Raw genomic sequence first — 24,888 nt, 5'->3', positions numbered from 1 at the left:
ACCCCTGAGAGAGCGAGCGAGCGAGAGACACAGAGAGAAAGGCCGGAGCCGCCCGCCAGGAACGCGCCGAGCGCCGGAGCCCGCCCGCGTCCCCGGCCCCGACCCTGCCTGTCCCGGCCCCGGCCTCCCAGCCTCAGCCCAGCCCGGGCCCGACGCCTCCGCCACCGCCTGCGCTCCCTCCCCCTCCTCTCCTCCTCCCTCTGTCTTCCTCCCTCCTGCCTTGGCTCCCTCTCTCCTCCCACCCCGGCGGCGGCGGCCGAGACACCGAGGGGGAAGAGCAAGCGAGCAAGCCGGCCTGGAGCAGCGCTGGGGCCGCACCGCGCGGCCGGCAGCGCTCGCTGGCTGTGTCTGTCTGTCTGTCTGTCTGTCTGTCCCTGGGGGTGGGGGGGGGTTTGTGGGTGAGTGAGCGTGTGTGAGCTTGGGGCGGGGGGTGGAGGCGTTGGAGCCCGGAGGGCAGGGCTGCGGGGCTGCGCTCCGCCGCCGCCCGGGAGAGCCAGGGGGCGGGGTTGCTGCTGCTGCTCTTGCCGGCTTCCGAGCCTACTCTGTCTGGGGTGAGTGAGTGCCGGTCGGGTCTGTGAGTGTGTGAGTGTGAGTGAGTGTGTGTGTCGTGTGTGCGCGCGCGTGCAGGGGGTGGGGAGGGTTCGTGTGCTTGCAGTCGTCTCCGCTCGGGGAGGAGAGGCGGCCGGCGGAGAGAGGGTGAATGGATCCGCGTGTGGCCTGGATTCAGCCCGAGCAGAAAGGACCCGCTAATGCTCTCTGGATGCAGATCTGGGAGACCTCGCAGGGAGTGGGGCGGAGCAGCTCTAGCTACCCGCCGTATTTCTGCCTCAACTCCCCGGCTCTCGACACGACAGCTGCCGCTTCCTCCCCCTGCACCCCTGGCGGCGGGAGCCACAGCTGCAGCCCACTTGTCAAAGCTGGCCCCGCCGCGGCTCTCCCGGCTTCGACCCCCGGCGGCGGCAGCGGCAGCCTCCCCTCGGCCTCCTCGCCTCCACCTCCCGCGGCGCTGCCGGTGCTGCTGACCGGACTGGTCCCCGCCGCCGCAGCCGGGAGCGCAGACGGTGGGCGGCGGCTGCAGAAGTCCCCCTCCGTGTCCTCGTCGTCGTCCACTTCTTCCAACAACGAGTCCGGCACCGAGAGCCCCGGCTTTTCCTCCTCTTCCTCGTCCTCGTCCTCCAGCAGCGCCTCCTCCGGCCGGACTCTGTCCGGGGGCGGCGTTGGGACCTTACCTGGCCGGGGAGGAGGCGGAGGCCCCGGCGCCTTTTTTAACTTCAATGAGAACAAACTGAACAATCTCAACAGCGTGAATGGCCATCACCACCACCACAACCCGCACAGCGGAGCCAACAGCAACCTTCTGGCGCCGCCGCCTCCTCCGACCCCGCCGCAGCCGCAGCAGCAGGAGCCGCAGCAGCAGCCCCAGCCCCCGCCCCCGCCGTCTTCTGCCCCCGCTTCAGCCAACTCCATCCAGCAGCACCAGTACCATCCGGGCCGCAGGAAACGGGAGAATAAAGCTAGCACTTATGGCATGAACTACCTGCTGTCCGGGAGCCGGGGGGCCGCGCTGAACAATAACCACCTCCCCCAGGAGCAGCAGCAGAGACCCGGCACCCCTTGGAAGACCAGGACTTACAGCCCGGGCATCCAGGGGTGAGTAATGGGCTGCAGAGAGCGGACAGCGCTCGAAGGGTTAAAGTAACGGGAACCTGGGGATGCGGGGTGGGATGTAATTGTTCTATTGCAGCCATAAATGTTAGGAAATGGCGTGCTAACGTGTGTGTGTGTGTGTGTGTGTGTGTTGAGGGGACGGGGAGTGACCGGCATACCCTGCATGTAGAGAAAGGAGGCGCTTTAAGGGGCAGTGGTTAGTTGGTTTCTTTCTGAAGTGTAATACTTTTATGGGGTAGGGGGTGGGGTAGAGCAACGGATGCTTGGTTATACAAAGTAGTGTGGAACAGGCTATAAAAATAGCGAGAGAGCTTAAGGATTAAATCCCAGCTCCTTATGGAAAACATTTATTCAAGTCACAGTTTCCTCTGTTGCGGTAGTGAGGAAGGGCAATTGAAGTGTACAGGAAAGTGATTGTTGTTGGGGTATTTAGAAAGCAAGGAGTGCCCGCTTTTAAATGTTCTGCTTCTTATTTGGTCCAAAACCTTGAAAAGAGACCTGGGTGCTAGAGATCGGGTCTAACTAGAGATCCAGCAGGAAGAGTTGGACAGACACGTGAATTGTAGGGTACCAGTCAAAAGCCACTTGTACTGAATCAGTGTCTAGCAGCAGAAGACGTTGCTGCTGAATAATTTCGCTTGAAATTATTCATTTTCGTGAACTTAGAGGCAAATTAAATTGCTCTGGCCTTTGAGGTAAGTTCGTTATAATTTATAACTACTAAGTTCAATTTATCTTTAAAAGGAAAAGTTTCGATTTTAATATAATAACAGCTCAGATCATGAAACTAACAGATGAAGGGAAGTTTTACATATGGCTTTTCTTCAGTGGTACTGTGCAGTATTACTAGTCACTTATGAAAGGAATGGAAATTTAAATTTTTCTTCCTTTTTATACAGAGAATAAATTTAGCTATTCTTATATAAGTTGTCTTAAAGGAAATTGGCATGGGATTTTGATTGTGTATGTTTCATTATTAGGATTGTCAGAATTCTATTTTTTTTAAAAGGTAAATGCAAACAGTTTTAAAGACAAGAAAATTGGGGTGTGTATTGCATTAAATTATTAGATTTTTCTGTAATAATGCCATTGAATAGCCTAAAAACTAATTCAGGACTTAGATCTTTTATATTACAGTTAAATTGTGGTTAAGTGGTCACACATTACATTAAAAAAACTGAGACAATTGTAGGTCTTTAGTCTCAGCTTTCATAGGAGTTATTCTCTTACTGGAAGCTGTGACTGAAAACATTTATTTCAGTTGACTTAAAAAACTTTATGTCATGTCTGAATTTTGGTGAAAATATTGAACCTGGAAGTTTTAAAAAAATGCTCTCCACTTTGCTACTATCCTAAGTAATGAATGCTTAAAAGTATTCTTCCCTTTCTGTCTTTTTCCTCATCCCTCATTTTGGCATTTGTATGATTGAGAATTTGGAAACAAAGACAAAGATTTTCTTTTTTTACTTCATTTTAGTTCATTTCAATAAATGTTTATTAATAAGTCCTTCCTATGTGTAAAGCACTATGCAGGCTGCTTGGGACACTCTTGTGTTGTGGGCAGTTAACATTTATTATTATGCTTTTCCAAGCAATCAAGATAATAAGCCATACTCAATATAGAAACTATAACAAATCTTTTTAAGCAGACATATTCAGATTTTGCAGCACTACAGAGTTATTAGGAATACTGATTATTGTTGTCCTACAAATGTGTGGGGGAAAAAAGTGATAGTAAGGGATTCTGTTTAAACTAGGTTTTTATTTCTTATTGTGTGATATTTTTGAATTAGTTTTAAGTACTTTGGAATGCATGGAAATTGATACTTGAAAGTATGCATGATACATTATAGCCACTTGCCCATAACTTGTTTCACCTGGTTTGAATTTGAAGTCTAAATTTGTGGCTACTGGGAATGCTTAGTGGGATGATGAAGAGAGCTTTAAAATTTTTATTTTTATTTTTTAGAGCTTCCTAAGTAGAGATTGGATTTGGAAATTTGAATAGTATAATACTCATAAATTTTGTAGTACCACTTCGCTTAAAGTTAAAGTATTTGAATAGAATTTGTCTTGTTACTAAACTAAATGAAACATGTATGTCCTATAAGTGGCATTTGCAGGTAGTTAAATACTGTCCATCTTGGGAGGCATGTCCAGCATACATGTTGGTGCTTTGCCAGATGATTCTGCTGATTGTACCCTGCACCCTAGTTGACCTCACTGTTTTGTTTGTTTATCATTACTTACCTCTCCACTGCCAGGTAGCAGGACATTTTGTGGAAGGTAGAACATGGTTTATGCCACTACTAGAATTAGTGATATAAACACTGAATATCTGTTAATTCTAGTGATGCTCGAATTGCTCAGGGACTTTTATCTAAAGTGTGGCTTCCTCAAGAATTCACACTTTCTCCTATTTCCTTTGATGCCGCCTTACATTATTGTAAACTGAAGGCAAGTTCACTTTTGCATTAAAGAAAAGAGATTGATGGCTTGTCACCTACTTCCTGAAAGGGAGGAAGCAGTGGCCCACTTCTTACGTTATTGTCATGTTACCTATACCTCTCCAATAATGGACGAAAATTTGGAAGTAGAAAATCAGAGTTGTGTCAGAGATTAAGGTAGAAAAGACTGTGGGTTAATCCGTATCCAGTTTGAGGTATGTGGAAACCTAGGCTAGTCATAAACTACTCCTGAAGCTTCTGCCTTGGGGGCTGAACCTGCTTGTGACTTGTGTGTATGCCTAATGTGATGGTTTAGCACTACAAAAGGGTCCAATCCACTTGAGCCTGGAAAAGAACCAATAAGAAATAAGCAATAGATAAAACTTTGAAATTTTCAGTTGCTTAATTAATAAACTGTGGAGGACCTGTAGCTGAAATTGCTTATCTCCTTCATAGTTCCAGATTTGGTTGTGGGATTAGGGTATGGAATTGTAGCACTAACCAGTAGGTCTATTGGACATTTGCCTGATGACCAATGTGGCAACCCCTACTTTTCTGGAAAAATGTAGGGGGATCGTCAACATTGGCTTTATGAGTATTTGCCCAATCTGCTTGTGAAGTTAATTGAATCTTGATTGTGATAAGGCAAAAACCAGGTTCAAAGGGTACAAGGGGCAGAGCAAATGGGAACTTTCAGAAAGAGAAAGGGGATAGGTGAAATGTTTGCCTGGGTTTTGCTAATCCATATTGGTTCTATTGAACACTGTTACTCTTTTTACATTAAAAAAGGGCAGTTTGAGAACAGTTGATAATATTCGAGAGTCAGAAAAAAGGTTAAAATTGCGGCTGAAAGAGAAATTTTGTCAGTGGTACCAAAAAAAATCTAGTACCAGTCCTGCCTCTGAACTTCCCTAGGTTAATACCTGGTATAACTTGGTCTTCTTTTTTGGTTTTTGAAATACCTTGAGTTTTTTACCTCTCTGTCTCCCTGCCACCCTAACAGGCTGAGGGTGGCCGTGCAATTTTTGTTTCATAGCCAGTAAAGGAGAGGGAGAACCTGGGTATGAGGGAAGTGAGGAGAAGCTAGTTATTGAACAGTAACAAAAAAAGCATGAATAAATATTATGGGAAGTGCCTGGGTATTTTAGAAGCGTGACTAGTGGTTTCTTAAGTGTCATTCCATTCCATGATGGTTAGGAATGTTTTGAAATTGAACAATTGATGTCTCAGAAAAAATACCCTTGAACATATACATACACGTTAAAAAGTCAAGTCTGCTGCTTGTAGTTAGTGCTTGACCATGCCATACCCTTGGCTCATGACCCTACATGGCAGCTCTTGAACTTAATGAATATTATCATATGTCATATATGAAATTGGAGGTTATTGTTTGCAGCAGTTTTTGCATCAAAATCTTACCTGTTGCCCCTTGAAGATACTTAATTTGGTTTTGTCTTTAATCCAGTTATTGGAAGCAAAACTACTGTTTTATAGCGTTTGTATATATGCTATATAATGGAATAAAGAGTCATTTGGACTTCAGAGAAGAGCAGTTTTGGATTTATTTCTAACTTCTATGTGTTGAATTCTTTTATCTTATTGAAGGAATTCAGAAAATCAAAGAAATTCAAAACATTCACTTTTTTTCCCCATTTGGACTCTACCTTTATTTATTTTAAAGATGCTTATTTCCTTTGTATGACAGATAATACCACTGCTTTGTGTTTATATTTTCTCTCTGCCTCAGACTGCTTATTGATAACTCATATTAATTATACTTTAAAGAAGGTTTAACAGAATGCTTGAATACATTTTTTAAAAACTTTAAACATTGTTTTTCTGTGATCAGCGGTACATATGTAGATTCTCTATGTGTCTATAATCTGATTCAATAATAAGATATATTATCTGCCAACTGACATGTAGTCTGTTAAAATGGAATGAATTCTCTCAGTGGCTTTATGTTGTAGGGAAGGCAGTGATCATTTTGCAGATGAGGAAACTGCAATATAGAAAAGAATAAAGTGACTTACTCATTATCAAACTTAATAGAAGCAGCATCCTGTTTTCCTAAATGCCTATTTTTTTCTAATGACCCACAGTACTGACATTTTAGGAGTAGCTAAGTGGTGAAGTGGATAGATCTCTGGGGCCAGGAAGTCTTGAGTTCAGATCCTGCCTCAGACACTTACTAGTTACTTAACCTTGTTTGCCTCAGTTTACTCATCTCTAAAGTGAGGTAGAGAAGGAGATGGCAAAGTACACCATTATCTTTGCCAAGAAAAGCCTAAATGGGATCAAGAAGAGTTGGATACAGCTGAAACACAAAAGTGACAAAATGATTTTTTATTTCAGACAATTGGCTGTTTTGGATTAACAAGGTGCAATTTATTTTACAAATACCACCACTGCCACTACCCCTCCCCCACCCGTGCCCCACTCCTCATTTCTTTTCTTTAGGTGGAGATAAACAGAGCCCATGTGGTATAATAAAAACAGTACTGGACTTAGAATAATAAGTTCTGAGTTCAAGTTCAAGCTGGTTTTAGTAGCTTTGTGTGACATCAAGCAAGACATGATCTCTCTGAACTTTAGTTTTATCATGTGTAAAATTAAGAATTTATACTCCTTGATGTAAGGTTTCTAACAGGCTCATAGTTCAAGATAAACTGACCCTTCCTGACCTCTTACTTGGATGTCTTTTGGTGCTATATGATGTTAGTGAGAATATGCCCATTAGTTTATATGGGCAAATGGGAGAGAAGATAAGTACAATATGGGGAAAAAATTCCCTTAGATTAGAACAGTAAACTTGCATATTTATATAATAAAAGACTAACATTTCCTCATTCTTGAGGATAGTTCTTATTCATTTATTGCCCAGCGATTTTTCCAAGATTTGGATTCTAACTCTGTAAAGTCCTTATAATGTACAGTATGTTTTTTTTTTTAAAGTTGCCACCAAAATTATACTATTTTTTCTTGTGAAAATAACATGGCCACAAGCTATATGACCATGGGCAAGTCCTTTAACCCTGATTGCCTCCCCCTGAAAACACCAACAAAAATTCCCCCCTCCCCCAAATAGCATGGGTAAGCTAATTTTATTCTTTGAAGTATAAAAATACAGAAAGTAGGAACGATTCTAAAAGTAAATAAACCTTATCAGTTGTAAAAAGTGTATTTAGGTATGTTCTATAGTACTGAGAGCCAGTGGATATAGTCTAAAGAAGACTGAATTCAAAATTAGGATGCCTGGGTTTGAATTTTGCCACAAATATTTCCATTACTAATTTTATAGTCCTGGGTAATTAACTTAACCTTTTAGAGCTTCAGGTCCCTCTTCTTTAATATGGAGATAATAATACGTAAACACGGTATTATGAAAAAAGTGTTTTGCAAACTTTAACTGCTAGTTAGATGTAGTGATTGTGGTTATTGGATCGAGTCAGAAAGTATACTTGAAGACTTTCCAGTTATCACCCCCTCAGTTGCGGCCAAGTCACTCTCTAGATTTGTTACTTCATATATAAAATGCAGTAAACTAGTTGATGTGTAAGACAGCTAGACTACAAGGGTTTGTTACTTTTTTTTTTAAGGAGTATCATGGACCCCTTTGGCAGTATAGGGAAGCCTGTAGACTCCTCAGAATAATATTTTTAAGTAAATCCATAAACTGAAGGAAATGCTAAGTTTCACTTAGAAGTTAGTGAAAATAAAGCTGTAATTTTTTTCCTGTCTAAGTACTTAGACCCCCTGAAATCCAAGTCCATAAAACCTAAGATTAAGAATCCCTAGAATAATCTCAAAACTCCTTTCCAGCTTAATTTATGATCTCATAATCATCAACCTCACTCCCATTGGTTCCTTCTCATCTGCCTTTGAATATGTTCAAATCTCCTCAATCCTAAAAAATAGAAAAGTCTTCTCTTTACCCTCCCAGTCTTTCTTTCTTTGACTGCTAACCTGGAAAAAAGTAGTCTATGCTACATGTCCATTTCCCCCACCTCTTCTGTCCTTGAGCTTTTGCAATCCTGTTTCCACTAGGTACTCTACTATTCTACTGAAACCATTCTCTTAATAATTCACTTTTTACTAAATTTCGTGGCTTTTTTATAGATATCATTTTAAAGGGAATAGTTGATTTCTGACAACCCCCTCCCTAGGATACTCATTCTTCCTAAAGTACAACAATCTTCACTCTCATTATATCTCTTTAATAGCTTCTTCCAATTTACTTCAGTGATTCACTTTCCTAATCTTTTAATAATGGTGTTTCCCAAGGCTGTGGCTTTGACCCTTGACAATTTAATTTACTTCCATGGTTTTACCTATTGTCTCTCTTCAGTTGCCTTTCAAAACTATATCTCTATTTGAACATTTAACTTAATTCAACAAGTTGGTAATATTCAAATAGATTTATGATCATACAGACTGATAGTTTCTTCAGTGATGCAGATTACAACTGATCCATGCCTGTGTCATTCCTGTCTAAGCTTTCATATTAGTTTACCACAGGGTCTAGTCACTGTGTTTAAGGCCTTCCTCTGGTCCTCCTGACATCCCGAGGGTACTAGTGGGGCACTATGACCTTCTTCTTGTCATCTCTAGATCTTGTGTGACCAGCCCATCTTTTCTTATACAATTCTTTGATAAGGCATCTTTTATTCCTATTTTCCTCAGAATTCTCATTGATTATATTGCTGCTCACAACCACCCCATTGTTTTCTATTGTGTTTTGTGTGATAATAATTTGTAATTCTTTGGAGCACATTACCATTAGGCTGAGCATCTGGTGATGATTTTCCCTCCCATCTTGGCAACTCATGAAACAAAGACAATAGAGATACAGTGACAAAAATGAAACAATCCCTGACCTCAAGGAGATAACATTCAACTAGATGGAAACAAATTGTAAATACAAAATACATACATATGCATTCAAATGCTAAAACAAAATATATTTGAAGTAATTGAAGTGAGGAAAGAACAGTAACAACTTGGGGATCAGGAAAAGCCTAGTGTAGGAGGGAGCACTTGATCAGAGACTTGAAGGGAGTTAGGGATTCTGGTAGGCAGTAATAACAAGGAATTGAATTCCAGGAATGGGAGGGGTCCACAGAGACTGGAGATGGAAGGTCACGTGTAGGAAGCATCTAAGCCTGCTTCTCTGGAATGTAGGCTATATGGTGAGGGGGAAAGAGGGAGATGAATATGAAATTGATCTGAAAAGATCAAATGCTAAGCAGACAAATTTCTATTCAATGTTAGAGGCAATAGAGAAATAATGAGCAAAACTTTTTGAGGTGGGAGAGTCATGTGGTCAGACTGATGCTTTACAAATATCAGTTTTGTAGCTCTGTGGAGGATAGTTTGGAGAGGGAGGGACTGGTAGCAGGGAGATCAGTTAAGAGACTGTTGCAGAAGTCCTGATAAGAAGACCTGAACCGGGATGGTAACTGTATGAGCGAGTACAGATCGAAGACTTGTTGAAGTGGTAGAATTGATATGATTTGATATCTTGCCATGGAAGGTGGGGGGAGGCAGTAAGGTAGAGTGTACAATCAAAGATGACTTTGAGATTGTGAACCTAGATTGTGAATCTGGTTGACTAGAAGAATAATGGAACCTTTATCAGAACTAGAATCAGAAATTTCCCCCCTTTCAAGGGGGAAAAAAGACATTTTGCTTTGGGTATGTTTAAGATGTCTATGGTATATCTACGTTGTGATTTCCAGCAGAGCTTTGGTGAGGGTGGGACTGGAATTCAGGGGAGAGGTGAAGGCTTACTTTATAAAGCACAATGCATGGCAGTTGCAGTCATTTAATAAATTCTTGTTGACTAATGGGGAGCCATCTGCATAGAAATGAATATTGAACCCATGAGAACTGATAGGATCACCAATAGAGAGAATTCCTTGTTGAACTTTGTTCCTGAAGAAGACCAAAATGACATCGTTATGTTAGAATCAAGTTACAGTGTGTCCGACTTTGGCTGATCATACCAATATGAGCTTGGAAAGCTCTACCACAAGACTGGCACAAATAGTCAATGTGAACATTTGGAGTAGATTCTCAAAATTTGCATATCTTGCATTTCTTTTGAGCTACTTCATTTCTGCTTTGCTCATAGAGCACAGCACCTTCTCACACTGTGCTGGGCTGTCCTGTGCCAGGGTCTACCATGTCACACAGTCGATTCCAGAGATCTTAAGAGAGACCTTGAGAATGTTTTTGTATTGCTTGTACTGACTGTTGTGTGTGTGCTTGCCCTGCTTGTGTTCTTCATAAAATAATCTTTTTGGCAAGCATATGTTAGGCATTTGAATAGCTTGGCCATCCCATTGGAGTTGTGCTCTCTCCAGTAGAGTTCGAATGCTTGGCAGTTTAGTTTGAGTAAGGACCTCAGTGTCTAGTACCTTATCCTGCCAGGTGACCTTCAGAATCTTCCTGAGACAGTTCAGATGGAAACGATTCAGTTTCCTGGCATGGCGCTGGTATACTGTCTAGGTTTGAGTAGAGATTAGAAAATGCAGCCCTTTGGTATAACTTTATATAGGAGATAGAATAGATAATGAGCCAGCAAAAGAGAATGAAAAGACAGAGAGCCAAGCTATAAGAAAAGCAGTGTCATAAAAATCCAGGGAACAGAAAGTATTGAGGAGGAGGGGATGATCCACTCCAAGAGAGATTAAGAAGGTGAAGAACTGAGATAGGACATTAGAAATAGCAACTGAGATTGTCAGCAACCTTGGTGAGAGCAGTTTCAGTTGAATAGGGTCAAAAAGCCAGATTGAAGGGATAGGATGTGGATTTACAGGATTTTCTACTTGTATGCACTTATGCCTCAAATTCAGCATATTCAGTGCCAAGCTTGTTACCTCTGCCCCCAACTTTACTCCCCTTTATAACCATTTCAGTGGCATCACAAATGCCACATGTTCAAAACCTTGTTGTTACCTTTGACTCATCCATTTCTCATCTATGTAGTGAGTTTCCATGTCCTATTGACTTTACTTTTGTACTCTTTTTGGTATCTTCCCCTTCTTCAGAACCATAGTTTAGTCCCTTATTATCAACCATTTGTATTATTATTTCACTGGCCTTCTGTTTGCTCTATCACTTTCTACTTTCCTTTTTCCTCTCTCTTATTCCTCCCTTATTCCCTCTCCTCATTCTATCTTTTACAAGACTGCTAGATTATTTTCCTTTTTTCAAAACTTTTCCTCCATTGCTTAAAGAGTAAGGTTCAGTCTCCTTGGATATTCAAGGTTTTCTATAATCTGATATCACCCTACCTTTCTGGCCTTACTTCATGCTTTTTCTTCATGCTCCCACCACTATTCCTGATTTAGTTCCTATACTTTCCTGCCTCTTTGTCTTCATTTATTCTATTTATATCTGGGCTGCCTGAACCCAGCCTTCCTTTTTCCTTTACCCATAAAAACAGTTAATAATGATCTTTCTTCCCAAAGATTTCATGTTGCACCTGTACTGTATTAATTTTTATCTTAAGATCATATATTTAAAACTGCAAGGAATTTGAGGAAGCTGTCTATTCTAACTTCTTTTTATGAATGAGCAAATTGAGGCTTAGAGTGGTTGTAACTTACCTAGGTCAAAATGGCTGAGGTAGAATTTAAATCCAGATCCTTTGACTTCAGTTCAAGTGAACTTTTGCCCTTCTGTCTACAGGGCATGAGTTCTGTCATTCTTAAGCTTACAGCCATGATTTGACATGTTTTGTTTGTGTCATATCTTTTTTGATTACTGTAAATTCCATAAGGATAGATTTGCCCTCATGTTACAGATAAGGAAACTGAGACCCTAAATAGTAAAGTGTGTTGCCCAGAGTCAAATAAGGTAATAGTAGCAGAGTTAGGATTGGAATCTAGGATTTCTAGCCTCCAAATGTTTACATTTTTTTTTCTAGATTGAAACATTATTTGGGAATGAAAAAAAAAACAGAAAAATATTTCTTTTCCAGGCAATAATGGTGAAGGTTGAGTTTACCATGCAATCCAATATTTTAGGTTTTTTTTTAAAAAAATCTCACTTTTAACATGTTTATTTAGTTTTTTTTTTTTTTTTGTAATTTTGGCATATGTATAGAAAATACCTTGTAAGAGGAAAGTTACACCCAATTGATTTTTTAAAAATATTTTACAGTGATAGGACTTTGCATTCTCTGTATCTTTCAAGTAGGATAGCAGAGAAGTATTCTGTGGAATATTGTTTGCAAAAACCTGCATTTTCCTTCATCAGAGATAATTCTAGAGATGTGTGCAGATTTTTTTTTTTCATGCCGGTTTTATACAGATGGGAAAGTAGGCATTTAGCTTGGTAGTTATTGATCTCTCAGTTGCTTTTTTTTTTTTTTTGTAATAGTAAGGTTTGAGATTATTTTTCTTTGCCTTTGGTATCTTCTCATTCATTTGAGAGGGGAGAGTTACTCTTTGAGCATCTTCAAAACTATTGCTTCCACAGGTACCACCTTTGTATATTTGGTTTTCCATTTTCATTGTCTTCAGTGCCATTTCTCTTTTCTCTGCAAATATGTCCTAGATGGTAACATTAGAGATCAAGTATTAGGGATTCAAGTATCTGGGGAGTCTGATGGTGAAAAAGAGTTTGCTAAAAAAAAAAAATCTTTGCAGATTTTTTCTATCTTCTGTTGTATGTTTCATCCTTAAATGTCCTTGCACTTTCTTTAAATGGGTTTTCCTTATGCTAAGAATTTGTTGTTCTGAATGTGTATAACTGATTCAGGAGTGACTCCCTAATCAATAACTAGTTACTTAGGGTCTTTTAAAATGTAACCAGTTTCACTTTATTAAGCCTCTACTATGTGTCAGGTACTATACTAGGCAGTGTAGATAGAAAGACAAAAATGAAACATTCCCTTTCCTCAAGAAATTTACTTCCTGTAGAGTACAACAGCATATACACATGCACACACAAGCTCATGCACACACATAGATACAAAATATATAGTAAGTCATCCCCCCCCACCCCCCCACCCCCCGGGAAATCAGGAAAAAGCCTCATGTGAAAGAGGGCTTTTTAAGTGAGCTTTGGAGGAAACTAGGCTCTCTTAAGAGGAAAGGTGAGGAGGGAGGTCATTCCAGGCAGGAGGGGGCAACCTATGCAAAGGCAAGATATGGGAAATGGAATGTCAAATATGAGGAACAGCAAGAAAGACAGTTTGGCTGGACTGAAGAATATGTAACAGATGCTTAATAAATAGTGGTGGTAGTTTTTAATGAATGGTGGTTAGATATCTAGTCTCACTCACAAAATTGAATCATAATTAGTCCCTCTCCTCAGCTGCTAAGGGTGACTTGCACTTTGTTTAAAAGACCTAGAGACTCCCTTTCCTCTTCCTGTAGACTGAACCTAAAACTGACAAAAAGCCCAGCTCTGTCTATCTTAGGGAATACTTTTAATTTTTTTTTTAATGCGCATATGCGAACTTTTCCAGCACAGGCTAAAACTGCTTTCATATAGAAACTATTAATGACTCTTACTTATAACAGTCTTTTAGATTTGGGCACTGCAAATGGTTTGAGACTGAAACTGTTCTTTGAAATTAGAAAAATTCCCCCTCTTTTTCTGAGAGAAACCACTGTTAAGAATTCCCTTCTCCTTAATTACTGAGAGCAATCCTGCTGTATTTTCTTGTTTATATATTTGTTTCTGGCATTTGTTGTATATAAATGTGCCCATATTTGTGTTCTCCATTTTCCATTCAAGGGGGCATTATCATTATTGAAGGCAAGGAATAAAGGAGCAGGGAATAGTTGCTTAATTTTCTATAATACTTGTAAACCTGAAGGCCAGAGAAGATCAAAGAAGTACCGAAATTGTTAGCTTTAGAATCTTAGGATAACAGATTTTAGAATGAGAAGGGTCCTCAGAGGTCATCTAACCTAAATGAGATAATGCATGTAAAGTGCTTTGCAAATCTAAAATTTAGCAGTATAGAAATCTTAGCTATTATTATTTTGATTGATAAGGAAAGGCATTTGGGAAATTAAAGTGATTTATTCAGATACAGGTAGTAGCAGAGATGGAATTCAAACTTATTTTTAACTTAGTGCTGGATCTATGAACCGTACAGCTTTTGTTATCTAGCACTTTTCTAGTTAGACGCTCTAGAAACTTTTATTGAAGATTAACCTTAACCTGGAAACTAGACTAATTGGCAATATTTTATTAGGAAGGAGACATGAAAATGGAAATTTTGTTATTTTTATGACAAAAAAAAAGTCTGAGTAGGAATATAAAAAGTGAGGTGACTCATAAATATTAGGAATGATTAGGATTTTATATTGCATAAAGTAATCAAGTAGAAAGGCAGTAGTAGAAATATGCACCATAAATTATCCTCTAATCACTTAACAAACTGAATAAATTCAGAAGCTGGATTTTTTTTCTTTCATATCCAAATTTCCATTTTTGTTGGTTCAGAGTACACTTGACATTAAGAAGTTTTAGAACTTCACAGTGATAGGAAAGTGATTCAAAAGCCTAGTCAAAGCTAACTTGCCCTTCTTTTGCTTCTTTTTTCCGCAGTCCAACTTTACGCCCGTTCTTCCTTTTGCCAGCGCGCTGAAGTAGGCTTCCTTAGCAGTGATCCTGAGGCAGCTTCAGATTTGCATATCCACTGCTACCTTACTCTGCCCTCAGCAATTTTACCAGCATGTGGCATTGAGGAAGTCACTTAAATTCCTGAACGTTAGTTTTTCTTATTTTAAAAGTGGAGACAATAATGTTTATACCTCCTGCCCCAGTGTTCAAAGAAGTAAATAAGAGACATCCTATGTAACTAGAAAGTATGCTATGAAAGAGTTATGCATGCAGCTATGCACAGCATGGTTTTTAAAATTGGGAAGCAATTAAAAAATGATCATGCCTAGTACTCTGAATAATGCTTTTACTGAACAGATTTGTAAAACATAAATTAGGGGTTTGTTGTATTCTTCATTTTACAAAAAGCTAATCTTTGAAAACTTAAATATTGAGCTCTCAGAATGCATTTAAAATTAGTAAGCATATATATGTATATATGGAACATATCTATTATATAAAGCTAATTGTACCTAAGGGGTTTGTTGTATTCTTCATTTTACAAAAAGCTAATCTTTGAAAACTTAAATATTGAGCTCTCAGAATGCATTTAAAATTAGTAAGCATATATATGTATATATGGAACATATCTATTATATAAAGCTAATTGTACCTACATATTATCTAGGTTTTTAAATAAATGTTGCAGTTCTTCTTAGCAACTTTTTGCATTTGATTTTCCAGTCAATTTTGACTTGGGGAGAGACTTCTCATCAGGTCTCAATCGTTTTTATGTAGGGACTGCAGTATCAGGTTGGGGAATCTACCAGGTCTGGGTTCTTAAAGTCTCTTGTTCTTTCAAGCAATAAGAAATCTTCATAGGTATATTCCTGTGAAGTCTAAATACTTTAAAGGCTATGCCTTATGCTCTGTTTATTTTCAAATTGTTTTTAATTAATACTATATGCTAAAAGTCATATTCTGGTTTTACTGTTTCTACTTATCTTACCACTATGATTAACTCAGATCTTTTGTTTTAATAGTGTGTGACACTTGGGAATATAGAGCCAGGGATCATCATGTTTGTCTGTTGTATACATATCTGACAGACTGGCTGTGCTGTGCTGTGCTGCGCTGTGCTGTGCTGTGCTGTGCTAGATGATGACAGAATACTGACTCTCACTAATGGATAATATACTGTAATTTAGAGAAGGCTGATACAAACATTTGAAAAAACTGATGGTGGTAGAGTCTGTGGGGCCTAAGCTAGCCTTAGAATGGCAACTTTTTTCAGTCATTGAGAGATGCATAATGTCATGAACAACACGTTGAACACAAGTGCTACTTTATTTTTCTTCCATGGTATTTTATTTTACAGTTCTGTCTTTTTCTTCAGTTCCTTCCCTATACTGAAACAGACTTTTCTCAAACTCCTTTATAGTAAAGAAGTTTATTGTCACAGGATGTCAGTAATTCTTCTCACTGGAGTTCAGCCTTTAGACAGTTTAACCCTCTAACCTTTCTGGCACATAATAGGGATGTAAAATGTCTGTTGAATTACGTTGTAGAATTCGTGGAAGAATTCTGTAAATTAGAGAAGAGGGAGGAAAGTACTTGCTTTTTGGGTCAGAGATACTTTGCCTGATGCAATACTGGTAGAGGATTATGCAATTTAGATTTGATTTTACCTGACCACAGATGACTAATTTGAGAATTCATTGTCTTTGGAGTTCAGAGCACCTTTGACATTTATGTGTGACCTCGAACAACTTATTTAACCTTCCTGGTCCCAGTTTCCTTATATGTAAAATGAGTGGGTTGAACTAGATGGTTTCTGAGCTTCTTTGTTGCTCTTGATCTCTGACCCTGTGTCGAATTTTAAAACTTCATGAAATGGCCACTTACTGTTGTGGTAGTTTGATAGTGACGGAAATGTTAAGCAGTGAAGATAGCTAACTTTATGGCATGATTCTGCATTTGTCTGGTGTACAGTGACAGGACATAGGAATGAATGCATAGAAGATGAGAGAGACACATTACCAAAGACTGAAAGGATCTTGGCTGACACAGGACAGTATGCATCTGACTCATGATCCCTTCAGATTCTGAAGACCTTCACCCTGAAGAAGTCTATAATTGTTGGGAATGTTTCTTTACATCATGCTCAAATCTACCACTCTAAAAATTTCACATTGTTTCTAGTCTTGTCTGAGGGGGCTAAGCAGAACAAGTCTAATCTCTCTTCCACATGAGAACTGTTCAGATATTTGAAGAGTATTAGTACATCCCTTCTCAAGGCTGTTCTTTAGGCTGAGCATTCCCAATTTCAGCAGACTTCCTGCGGCCTGTTCTCCAGTGCTGTCACGGAACTGGTCTCTTTTCTCATATACAACAATTTGTTTAATCATTTCCTGATTGATGGGCACCTATATTTTCCCCCGTTTCTCCCTCCCTCTCCCCCCAGCACAGAAAGTGCTGCTATAAATATTTTGGTATGTAAAAGGCCTTTCTTTCTGATTGACCTCTTTGGAGTTGTGCTCAGTAGTGAGTCTGTTGAGTTAGAGATTATGAACATTTAGTAATTTTTCTTAAAACCAAGAATTTTCCCTGAATAGTTGAACCAATTCACAGTTCTTCCAACAATGTATTGTCTTCCTTCAGTTCTTCCAACATTAACTATTGTCACCCTTTATTATCTTTGTCAATTTGATAGGGGTAAGGTGAAATCTTAGAGTTGTTTAATTTGCAATTCTGTTAATAGTAATTTGGTACATTTTTTTACATGGTTGTTGATATGTTTGAGTTTCTCCTTTGAAAATAAGTTTTTCATCTCTTTTGACCAAACTTATATAGTGGAGAAATTCTCTCTTAATCTCATACTGAGATTTATTCCCTATGTATTTTCAATATCATCCTTTTTTTTAAAGCTATTTGATGTAAAGATTTTTGCCCAACTGACAATTTCTCTTTATTACAACTGATTGATTTTGATAATCTAAAAGCTTTTAAATTTGATGTAGTTGAAATTATCCTTTTTGTTAACCTTTAGCATAGCATGTTCCTGATAGAGCAATATTGACTTTCAGTGATCATTATTTCTTTTTGAGTGTCGATACACCACACCATCTTAGTAATATATTTTGTCCAAAATAAATTATTTTGCAGATTTTACCATCCTCTTCCCACTTTTTGAATAGGATACTTGTTATTGTCCAATCTTACAGTACTTCTTCCATTCTAGAGATCATTGAAAATAGCTCAGCAGCATATCTTCCTGTTCTTTTAGTGCCTTAATCCAACTATTCCTGGTGACATAATTCATTTAGGGGAATGTATTATAATGAATAAAATATTAGACTTGAAATTAGGAAGAAATGGATTCAAATCCTTTCTCTGTAACTGTGTGGCACGGGCAAGTAACTTCACCTCTCGGTGATCCTGGCAACTGTCTAAAACTGTAAGTTATTGATGAGTTGAATCCATCAGGAGGCAGCTAACATACTTCATCATTCATTGTATTGATTAGAGTTTTTAAATTTTTCAGAGTTTTTTGTTTTTATATATTATTTTTGTATAGAATGTTCTGGTTGCTTCACTCTGCACAAGTTCATATAAACCTCAGGTTTCTCTGAAACATTCTCTCCATAATTCTATAGCACAATAGTATTCTATTATATTCATATACCATAATTTGTTTAGCCATTCTCCAATTGATAGGGACCTCCTTAGTTTCTAGTTTTTTTGCCATTACAAAATGAGCAACTATAAATATTTTTGTACATCAGAGTCCTTTAAATCTATGATCTTATGGTCCTATACCCTTTGGCCCTACCTTCTCTGAAAAATATTAAGCTATTATATTCTATCTGTCCTTTATCTAAATATTCTGAAATGGCTTTTCTGAACTAGCGCATAGGTTAAACTAGGCTTGCATTTTTCCTCTTCCTGTTTCTGTGATGGAATTGTCACTTAAACTCATCATTAAGGCAAACCACATATTAACTAATTGCTCTGCCTTGGACAAGAGAGTGAGTTCCTACAGATGGCCAGAATCCCCCATTATCAGAATATCATGCTTCTGTGCCAGATTTGTGATCTGTTTTTCAAACTCCTCGTCTAATTCTTGCTTTTGTCCAGTTGGTCTGTAATAGGTCCTGAGACTATATCTTCTCTTTCTTCCTTTATCCTTACCCAAATATTATGCGGTATATTTCTCCACTCTTAGATTCCAGGATTTCCCCAATCAGTAAGCCAAACATTATGTAAGAGGCTGGGGATGCAAAGATAAAAATGAAGGAATTTCTTACATGAGTTCCACACAACAATTACATTCTAGCTCTTCTCCCATCTCAAATGCTGCAACAACAAAAACTAAAACAAGTAAACTTTGAAAAATTTTAAAAAATTGTATTGCCTATCTCATTAAAGTTGAAGTTAAATGTATGAGAATATATATTTTGAAAACTTAAAAAGTACTATGTAGGTGTCATTACGTGATCATTTTTCCCCTTTACTTTGGGCTTCTTTCTACTAATGACTTTTGTAATCCTTAGTTCAAAACTTATTATTTTTCAGCGACAAAACCTGCTGGGGACTCGTATCCTTTCAGGAACTTATGTTTTCTTAATAGATAATTGTTTTTTTCTCTTAAAAAAATAAGATATGTTTCTTCCCAGACCTATTTTCTAATCATGGGATTTGCCACTACCATGTCTGTGATAAACATGAGGTCAAATTTGCCTTTTTAGGGATCTCTCATTTGCTCTCTTTATTACCTATATTGTCCCCTATGAATCACTAGTTCTTCCGATTCTTTAGTACCAAATTTATGTGGACACTCCCCCTCCCTGACTTTTTTTTTTCATTGTTTATTTAAAGACCTCTTGACTATATTTGTGAGCCTCCAGGAAAGCGTTTTTCCCCCCAGGCCTTGTTAGATAGATTGTAACTTGAATTAAACCAGTAAAGCATTGCTCACTAACAGGTCTTAGGGATGCCACTATAATAAAGAGGTGATGTAGACAGCTGGTGGTGAAATATATTGAATTGGAGTGATGTTCCAGGAGTCAGGAATATCAGAGTTCAGATGTGGCCTCAGACACTGGCTGTGTGACCTTGAATAAACCATTAACCTCGGTCTACCTCAGTTTCCTTATCTGTAAAATAGGAATTATAATTGCACCTTTCTTTTGGAGTTGTGTAGATAATGAGACAATATTTGCAAAGAGCTTTGTAAACCTTAAGGCACTATATAAATATTAGCTATTATTATTAGTGAAGTTTATACTCCTAAAAATAGGTTGGAGAAAGCAGGCCACTCCATTTGGTAGGTGGATTGGCAGTTAGAGACTTAGGCTTGCATTGTAACTGATTTTGGGCAGATTATTTGACCTAAGTATGCCTCTTCCTTACTGGTTAAAAGTGAGAATCAATTAGATTTTTTTAAGGCCTTCTTTAGACTTTAAAATGTGAACCTCTTGAGGACAGGGACTTTGTTCTTGTTTTCTTTGTGTTTCCTGTGCTTAGCACCTCAAAAAGGCTTCTTAATAAATACTTGTTGACTGAATCTGATTGTAGCTCCAGCATCCTATGCCTGAACTACTTGAAGAATCTGTCATTAAGTGGTACCTCTTCAGGGTGGCTAAGGTGATATCAGTATTAGGCAAGATCTACTCATCTGTGCTTTTTCTACCAAAACTAGTCTTTTAAATACTCCACTGAATAACTTCTCTTCTTAAAATAAATATCACAATACTCAATTGACTCAAAGATTAAAAGACTTGGTAACTTCTGGGTACAAATTACTCTCCACAGTATTTAATTGTTAAAAATTCCACTTATCTAATTATGTATCTATTTAGAAGAGGTGAATTTATCTTTCTCTCTACTGTTGGCTGCCCCAGGGTCCATCTGTTCTATCCTATTCTCTGGGACAATTCTTTTGGAAGGGTGTTAATTATGTCCTTATTGCATTCTTTTTACTCAGTGAACATTTCTGTAGTAGTTCTTGATTCGTTTTAGCTATTCTCTTCCTATTCTGTAGTCTGGATTTCTCTTTGCCTTGGTTCTAATATGACTTGCTATTTCCTTACTCTTCCTCTTTCCATTTGCTTCCCTTTGCATTCCAAGCAATTCCTCCTCACCTCCACTTCAAGGAATCTCTAGTTTCCCCTATTGCAAATTCTTCAACTCTTTCCCCTTTACTTTTATTTACTTTGAATATGTTTTATATTTACTTTCCTGAATTCATGTGTCCTCCTAATAGAATGTAAGCTCTATGAGGGCTGAGATTTTTTTTCTGATCTTTGTTTATTCCCAGCACCTCAGAGCCAGGTGCTACATAGTAATCACTTAATAAATATTCATCTAATAACTCAATAATAACTTTGTAATCCCAAAATGGTTACATGTAATTTCATTACAGTCACAGCTCAAACATTACTCTCCTGTATCCCTTCCTTCCTGGTGAATTGATATTCCATTATAAAATATGGTTTAGAAGGATGTTTATTTTTACATTAAACAAAAACAACGTGAAGCAAGTTTTTGAATGAATTAAAAAACATTTATGAAATGCTTACTATTTGCTCCATAAGGCACTAATACTTCCATAGATTTCTTTTTACATATAGACTACAGAAATTAGGCTGTTCTCAAATGAACAGAGTAGCTTGAATAAAGGGTTTTTAAAAACAAAATTAATAAGAAAATTTATGGAGTTTAAAATTTGAATTTTCAGTGAAAATCCCTACTTAAAACTCAGTGAAAGTATATTGATTTGTTGTTTTAGTTTATTGCTAATGCAACATATTAAAATTAACTCATTTTTCGGTTTGTTGCTTTTGAAGTCTAAACTCTGTTTACTCATAATTTTTAAAGGCCTGAATCTGATGTCCTAATTCATTTGCAAATAGGTCTGTTTTTGCATATGGGCTTTAAATTTGAGTGATTAGCCTGAATAGTTCTCAAAAACTGTTGGTTCTCCCTAGAACTTTAATTATGTAAACAAAACACTGGAATGTTTAATTTGCTTAGCAAACCCCTATTTATAGGGAGTTATAAGGTAGACTTTTTCTCCTGTCTCACAGAATTGGGTTGTGAATAAATGAAGTTTTCCTTTTATTGAATTATACTTAAAAATAATACTTGAGTGGTAGAGTGAAAAGTTTTCCGTGAAGACTCTTGTGGTAGAAGTTGAGAAGATGTACAGCAGAAGTAAGGGAAGGAGGTTGTAAAGTTTAGGAAGACTCTCCTCTACCCTTGTGAGCCCCTCCTTCCCACCACCAAAAGTCAGAGAGATCAGTCTGAAGGTCATCATTAGGAGAAGAAGGGAGAGGAACCATAAATTTTATTTTTTATTTATTTTTTTAAAAATTAAGCATTTAATGTGTTTTTAACTTCTTTTATTATCATTTTTACATAGAGTAGCTTTCTAGGTAGAGGACAAGTGAGAGATTCTTTTGGAAAAGAACATGGCATATAAATGCAAATCATCAGTAACAGTAGATAATATTTTTAAAATAATACCAATTTATTTTTAATGTTAGGGTAAGCTTACTTTGGGCCACTCATACAAACATCCAGACATCATTGCCACATCCCTGTACTCATCTTTTCCCAACTCTATTTTAAAGAAAAGCTTTTTTTTGCCCCTTTTAATAAGTTTATTTTTAGTTTACAACATTCAGGTTCACAAGCTTTTGAGTTCCAAATTTTCTCCCTCTCTCCCCCTCCCCAAGATGGCTTGCAATCCAATATAGGCTCTACATATACATTCACATCAAATATATTTCATATTAGTCATGGAACCATAAATTTTAAAAAATAGAATATTAAATAGAATAAAAAATAAATCGAATATTTTAGGTGGTGACTTGGAGGAAAAGTGTGTGACAGGGAAAAAAAAAGCCCCATTATCAGGCAGCCGAAATGAGAAAGAATATTTATTCATAAAATACTCCTACAAAATTATACAGATTTATGGGTAGATTAATTAGTTCAATTTAAAATCTTAGATCTCTGAATCAAAAGAGAGACATTGGAGCACAATGGAGAAATAGTGGGCCTCTTAGCCAAGACCAAGGTCAAAGTCTTGCTTTTACCACATCACTGCCTGACCCTTGGGCAAGTCATTTAACTCCTCAGTCATTAAGATAATTCTCTGAGCCCATAAATTGAGGAGAAAGTATCTATACACCTTGGCAGAAGGAGTTTTCTTACTTAGGAGTTTCTAAATCAGTGAAATTACAGGTCCAGTTATTACCCCTTATCTTTACAACCCAAGATAAATTAATACAAGATATCATGCTCCTGTTTTTCAGCTAGTATGAAGTCTTTCCGAACTTCAGTATAGACACTCATTTGAGGCACTCAGATGTTTATAGGAATCAAAATATAACAAAAGAGCCTCAAAAGTGCATAGCTTCAAATGACTTTCTACATGAATGCATAAAGTTTAGGCCACAAACAAAGGAGCTACAGGTCCTAACACAAGGAGGGAAATTTGACTTCATAGTTATTATTGAGACTTGGTGGGAATGAGGTAGACTATAGAACACAATCCTGGATGGATATACCTTAATTCAAAGGAAAAAAGACAGGTAAAGAGGGGGAATGAGGTAGCATTATATATTAAATAAAGTGATATATTCATGTGAGGAAATCATTATGAAAATTGAGAATGATGCATCAGTAAAGAGAAAAAGAGAAACATTGTGTCATCAGAGTATACTACTGATTACCTGGATAGAAAGAGAAATAAATTAGAGAAGGAGCATGGGAAACTGGTCAGAAGTCTGGCATAGTCATGCTGTGTTAGTGATGGGGCGATTTTAGTTATTCAGATTTCTCCTGGAGCTTTCTGTCTCTCTCTCTTCTGTTTTCTCCACTAACAACTTCTTGACTTGACTTAATTATACTTTTGTCCTTCAAAAGATGAAGGAATCAACAAGGGAGAATTTTCTTTTGAATCTGATGGATGAAATCAGACGAGGTCTGAATTTCATCAAGAGGAAGCCCAGGATGGGTAGAAATGATGGTAACCTTGGAGTGAAGTAACTATCACTCTCTCCTAGAGTTTTTGATAGAAGAGAATAAAGCTGGGCATAGTCTAACATGGATCCTTGTTTGGGGAAGGACAGATTTCAGAGTTCACAGGAAGAACAAGTAGGATTCCAGAGCTAAAATTCTACTGGAATATTACACCAGAAAGGACAGGAAACTTCTACAGAATAAAATTTTGAAGATATGAAGGGGAATTATTCCAATGACAGTTGGAATTCAGTGATAATTCTTCTGGGACTTCTCTTCTATATCTACTTGGTGACTTCATCAGATAGATCGATCAATCTGTCAGTCAACCTATCTTTATCTATCTTCATTCATTTATCTGTTGCTTACTATATGTTAGGCCCTGTGCTAAAGTACTGGGCATACAAAAGCACTCCCCCTCCCCCCCAAGGATGGTCCTTTCTCTTAAGAAGCTTCAATTTCTAATAGGGGGAAAGACAGCATAAAAGGGAGTAGGGAAAGTAGAGTGGGGGAAGGAAATATGGAAGTGGAGCCAACAGAGAGGAAAGTGGAAAGTGAGCAGGGTGGCTAAGTTTTCTCATGATATAGTGGTTCCTGACAGGGACTTAACAATTATTGGATCAGCCTCAGCATGGGATATTGGAGGTAGGGAAGGATAAGAAACCTGGTGGGATAATAGATCTCCCACATGATATTTAATTATTATTTCCATGCTGATGACTTCTAGGTCTACATATCTAATCCTTATCTTTCTCCTGTGTTCTACTTACCATTTTCCAGTTGGAATTCTGTAGGTGTTGCAAACTTACCAAGCTCAAAATAATTCATTATTTTCCTCTTCTTTTCTCCTCTGATGCATCCCAAACTTCCCTATTTCTGTTGAGGGTGTCATTACTCTTCTAGTTGCTCCAAGATTCTTAACCTTGGAGTCTTCCCCATTGCCAACTCTATTAATTGTGCTTCTACAACTGTTTCCATACTCTTATATACATTCACCAGGTTTTCAGGTTTTGTTACCTCGTATCTGGACTATTTTAGTAGCCTCCTAATGGGATCTCTTTTCTACCAGTCCTTCTCTTCCTAATCTCTAATCTGTCCTACACATTTCCAAATTGTTATTTTTAAAGCCCAAGTCTTACCATATCATGCCTCTGCCTCAACAGCTCCAATGGCA

The 24,888-nt window shown here is 38.1% G+C and overlaps 1 protein-coding gene across 3 annotated transcripts in view; it reads left to right on the top strand.

Annotated features, from left to right (window-relative positions):
* The first annotated feature begins 634 nt into the window (after nt 1-634).
* Nucleotides 635-24,888, top strand: part of TENT4A (terminal nucleotidyltransferase 4A) — a 97,791-nt gene continuing 73,537 nt past the window's right edge. For 2 of the 3 annotated variants that reach the window (XR_005010863.1, XM_036766627.1), the window contains exon 1: nt 637-1,650. Coding sequence is in view for 2 of the 3 variants with exons in the window: in XM_036766627.1 (XP_036622522.1) it covers nt 701-1,650 (950 nt within the window). In the remaining variant the exon portion in view is untranslated. Of the gene's footprint in view, nt 1,651-24,888 lie in introns of all 3 variants that reach the window. The other variant, XM_036766639.1, reaches the window with a different exon arrangement.

The sequence above is a fragment of the Trichosurus vulpecula genome, chromosome 1, assembly GCF_011100635.1.
Source record: "Trichosurus vulpecula isolate mTriVul1 chromosome 1, mTriVul1.pri, whole genome shotgun sequence".
Taxonomy (NCBI): domain Eukaryota; kingdom Metazoa; phylum Chordata; class Mammalia; order Diprotodontia; family Phalangeridae; genus Trichosurus; species Trichosurus vulpecula.
This window is presented reverse-complemented; position numbering and strand designations above follow the sequence as displayed.